At 39.8% G+C, this 3825-nt stretch overlaps 1 protein-coding gene across 1 annotated transcript; it reads left to right on the top strand. All coding sequences in view use genetic code 11, as the record gives it.

Annotated features, from left to right (window-relative positions):
* Positions 1–1016: 1016 nt before the first annotated feature.
* Positions 1017–2077, top strand: EGR_04184 (Acyl-CoA-binding domain-containing protein; the record flags this gene model as incomplete). Its single annotated transcript, XM_024493433.1, has 2 exons — positions 1017–1188; positions 1959–2077. 2 exons carry the CDS (start codon positions 1017–1019, stop codon positions 2075–2077), a joined length of 291 nt encoding a protein of 96 aa, XP_024352134.1.
* Positions 2078–3825: the final 1748 nt, after the last annotated feature.

Genomic DNA, 3825 nt, shown 5'->3' with positions numbered 1-3825 from the left:
CAAACTACTCTTTATATCTGAGGGTTGCTTGTTAGTCAGCACATAATCCTGTGAAGCCTTGCAGCATATGCGAAGGTTTGTGAAGAGATCTATGCACTTTAGCGATGGGTCGTCTTACTTCAGAACATTCGGTCTTTTTAAGAGCTTATGCCGTTAATTTGTAGAATTACTCGTTATTGTTCTAATGGGATTAAATTTTTGTCAATTCTTGGGTCTGGTGAGGAATTTTAAATAAGTTCTCTTTTGCTTCAAAACGTTCTATAATTCGATGGCTTCACCAGATAATGGTTGCAGACGTGACAGACCAAGAAGTTACTGCACAGGTTGCCACTTTTTTGTCTCTTCCTTTCTTGGTCTACAAAAGCCTACAAATTTCTGTGAACTTCCTTTATTAATGTATGACAGTTTACCCGGTAAGATCACTCCTTTTAGTTACTTAAATTTGTGATGTGGCCGTGCATTGCACCCTCTAGCATCCAAACACAGCATAGTCCACTGATCAATGTGTTTGTCCAAATAACTCGCCTTTCATTTTGGCAAGGGATCTGAAATGTTCATCACTTGCAGCACTTATAGTAGATAAATAACTTTTTAAATATTGTGTAAAAATTATCACAAAATTTTTTCCGTATTTCACATTACTGCCTAACCATAAAGAACTTCATAATTATAAACCTGTCACTTTGTATGGAACACTTCACAATTCTGAGTCTAAAGCAATGCTACTGGATCCCTTTTGGTAATGGGAAAATTTTGTGTCCAGGTTGTGTTCACTGGGTGAACTCCCTTTTTTCCGATAATATACCCAAATGGACATCCATTAACATGTCTTCTTCTAGCGATTTCATTGAATGGTATTTTAAGTTATTGACTTCTTGGACTGAGTGAACTTTGTAAGACAGCAATCCTATGCCATTTCCCCTTTATGCGGTCTTAATTTTGCATTATCAACCCACATTCTAGCGTGGCAAAAAACTTCAGGCCATCGAGACTGCTACTCAAGTTGAAACAGTAGGATGTGTCGAACTGCTGAAGCCACTAAAATTAAAGCACATAATTCATTTCAGAAACTGACTCCCTTGCATTGGGCTGTTGATCGAGGCTTTTATGACATTGCGGTGGCTTTAATCGAATGTGGAGCCGACATCAATGCTCAGGACAAGGATAAACAAACGCCACTTCACTATGGTAAGTTCATTTTTTATCAATGCTCTCATCACCACAACCTGTGGTCTATCAATCAACACCTATATGTGTAGTTAAGCGTTAGCTGGTGAAGTTAACACCAGGTCAGTTGTGTAGATTCAAGTAAGTGTTGACATTTATAACTTAAGAAAGATCATTATTTAAAGTTGAACCTTCTTTACTCGTTCTTGTCTATAGGTGCGCGTCATTGACGTTTGGAAGAGGGTTCTGGTATTTCAAATGTGGGATTTTAAGACCTTCACTTTTTTACCTATTCACTCGGAAATGTCACTATGGGAATATGAATATCCCACCTGAAAAGTACAGTTGCATCGTTGAACAGTGATATTAACGCCTTCAGAGTGGTTATTACTGTTGTTCAGCTACGAAAAAAGAATAGTTACTGAAGCCTCAAATGTTCGGAGGAACAGCATAAAATATCAGGCTTTTAGGTAGTGAAGACAAATGTACTTTCTAGATCGGGATTTTAGATACCCTTTAATTTTCTACAGGACTTTAGTCCACAGATGACACTATGAAAATTTTTTACCACTTCAGCTGAAAGACTCGGTGATTAATAAATAGCAAAACACTGGTGAGAGGAAAGTTATGTAGTTTATGGCAGTTGTATGTAATGGAAAACTGATTTTACCACGTATTAATCTGCTTTGCACATTGCAGTGGTTTCCTTACTACATCTTGCTTTGACCTTTTTTAAATGTCATGGTTGGCTATCCCTACAAATATTGAGATGTCTCTTCGCCTTCTTTCAGCCTGTTTTTGCCAGCACCGCGACATGGCCCAGCTCCTGCTGGATCGAGGCGCCGACAAATATGTTGCGGACGCCAATGGCGAGTACCCTTCCACGGACTTCCTCCAATTTGCGTCTTAAGTAAACCTGCGCTGTACTTTTTTGCGTAATGAAAATTACCATGTATTCACGTCATCCCCCGTTTTGCGACGATTGTTAACTCACTACGGAAGTCAAAATATTTTGCACTGGTTTCTGGTCTGACTGACAGGTGGGATAAATGGCAATTGGAAAGGAAAGGATATCGTTCGGGTACATACATCCAAGGGGGCTACTAATTGCTTGTCCAACTTTGCCTATTTTCAGCACCCGTTTATAGATCCTTACTCATCTGTTACCTTGAGCTAGAATTCTCTTGTCAACATGAGTTGAATTTATTGCGACTTCTTCAGCATCTCTGATAGATTTGAAGTGCTATGTTTGAAATGATGATTTTAAGTAGCCCGACTCGTTTGATTGTCGTTGCGTTAGAAAGTAAATGTAATGAACTAGCTTCGCTATTCTCTAATGTGGTAGCGTTTTCCACTCCCGCTATTCTATTTCCGTCTGCTCAAGTGCCCGTAAGTATTACTATTAACAATGTGTGAATGACATTTCTCTTTGCTCTGTTAAAGAATTTGAAGCACTCCCCAATGAATCTCATCAATCTTCTGTTTTGTGACTTGTAAATAAATTGTCTCTCCCCTTGAATGTCCGCACATTCTTAGTTGAAAAGTTTCGATAAACGGGTGGATCAATGTTAAGCTATCTCCATTGTTTACCTATGATGCAACGGTACCTTCGGTAACGTGTTTTATTCTAGGAAAGTAGCTGCAAGTGGTTTGTAGATCACTGCGGAGGAAAAACACAACTACCAACGTAGGGGTGACCAGACAGATCATGGGGTTCTGCTATTTACTATCAGCAGGTTAGTGAGTGAGGCCACATTTCATTTCTAGCGCAATAAAAGATATTGCCTTTACACCAGCGACCGAAGTAGTAATGATTAGGCGGATTACAAAGCTCCGCTTTCAAATGTCGGCTGATTAGTGAACATCCGGAAGCATAAACATAATACCCTTGATCAAGTAAATCGTGACGCTAGACTATAGGTTGCTCTAGTCACCGAAAAATTACAGGTCAGAGTAAAGCGATAATGCTTGCACACTCCCATGCCATCGTGCTGAGATGTCTTAATAGGTACTGGCAAAGGGGACTTTGATCCCTTTTCAGTAAGGTTTTCCAAGAAAAACTATTTTGCTATTAATCAAGTCTCCATTCTCTGGTTACTGCATTGACCGATTAAGTCAAGTTCATCAAATACACTGAGTTCTAAAGCAGTAATGTCTCCAATGCTACCTACCCCTCTTCAAGAAAGCCCCAAAGGTTCCGTCTGTGAGGATACCTAATGAGAGATATCAAGAACTCTCCTCGTATGCTTTAGTTCACGCAGACTTCATAACGATGGTGAAGTGAGCAAGGAAGTAGGAGATGGAGAGGTCGAAAAGGAATGGTTGTGTATCAATGTTTTTCGAACCCATTTCAAGCCCAGGCTGATAAATGTTGGAAAGAGAAAAACTGGGTTATGCGTCAGTGAACAAAAGAAGGCATTGAAGGGAGAAACATCCCTCTCCAAGTAGCAGATAGAAGTCGCTCATGAAGTACTTGTTACTACAACTTCTGCATTCTGAAAGTGTCAGGCGGAGCTTATTCGAGTGATGCGGTTCTCAATGGACCTTATTAAGCTTGTGCTCCCTCTACTTGGATGAACATTTCTCACCTCTTAGTCTATGCATTGTCAACATGAAGAAAATGTGCGGGTTTTGATAGACACAATGTCCCCCTTCAAA

The sequence above is a fragment of the Echinococcus granulosus genome (assembly GCF_000524195.1).
Source record: "Echinococcus granulosus chromosome Unknown EG_S00025, whole genome shotgun sequence".
NCBI classification, from domain to species: Eukaryota; Metazoa; Platyhelminthes; class Cestoda; order Cyclophyllidea; family Taeniidae; genus Echinococcus; species Echinococcus granulosus.
The sequence above is the reverse complement of the archived record's forward strand: the minus strand, read 5'-3'. Positions and strand labels throughout refer to the sequence as shown.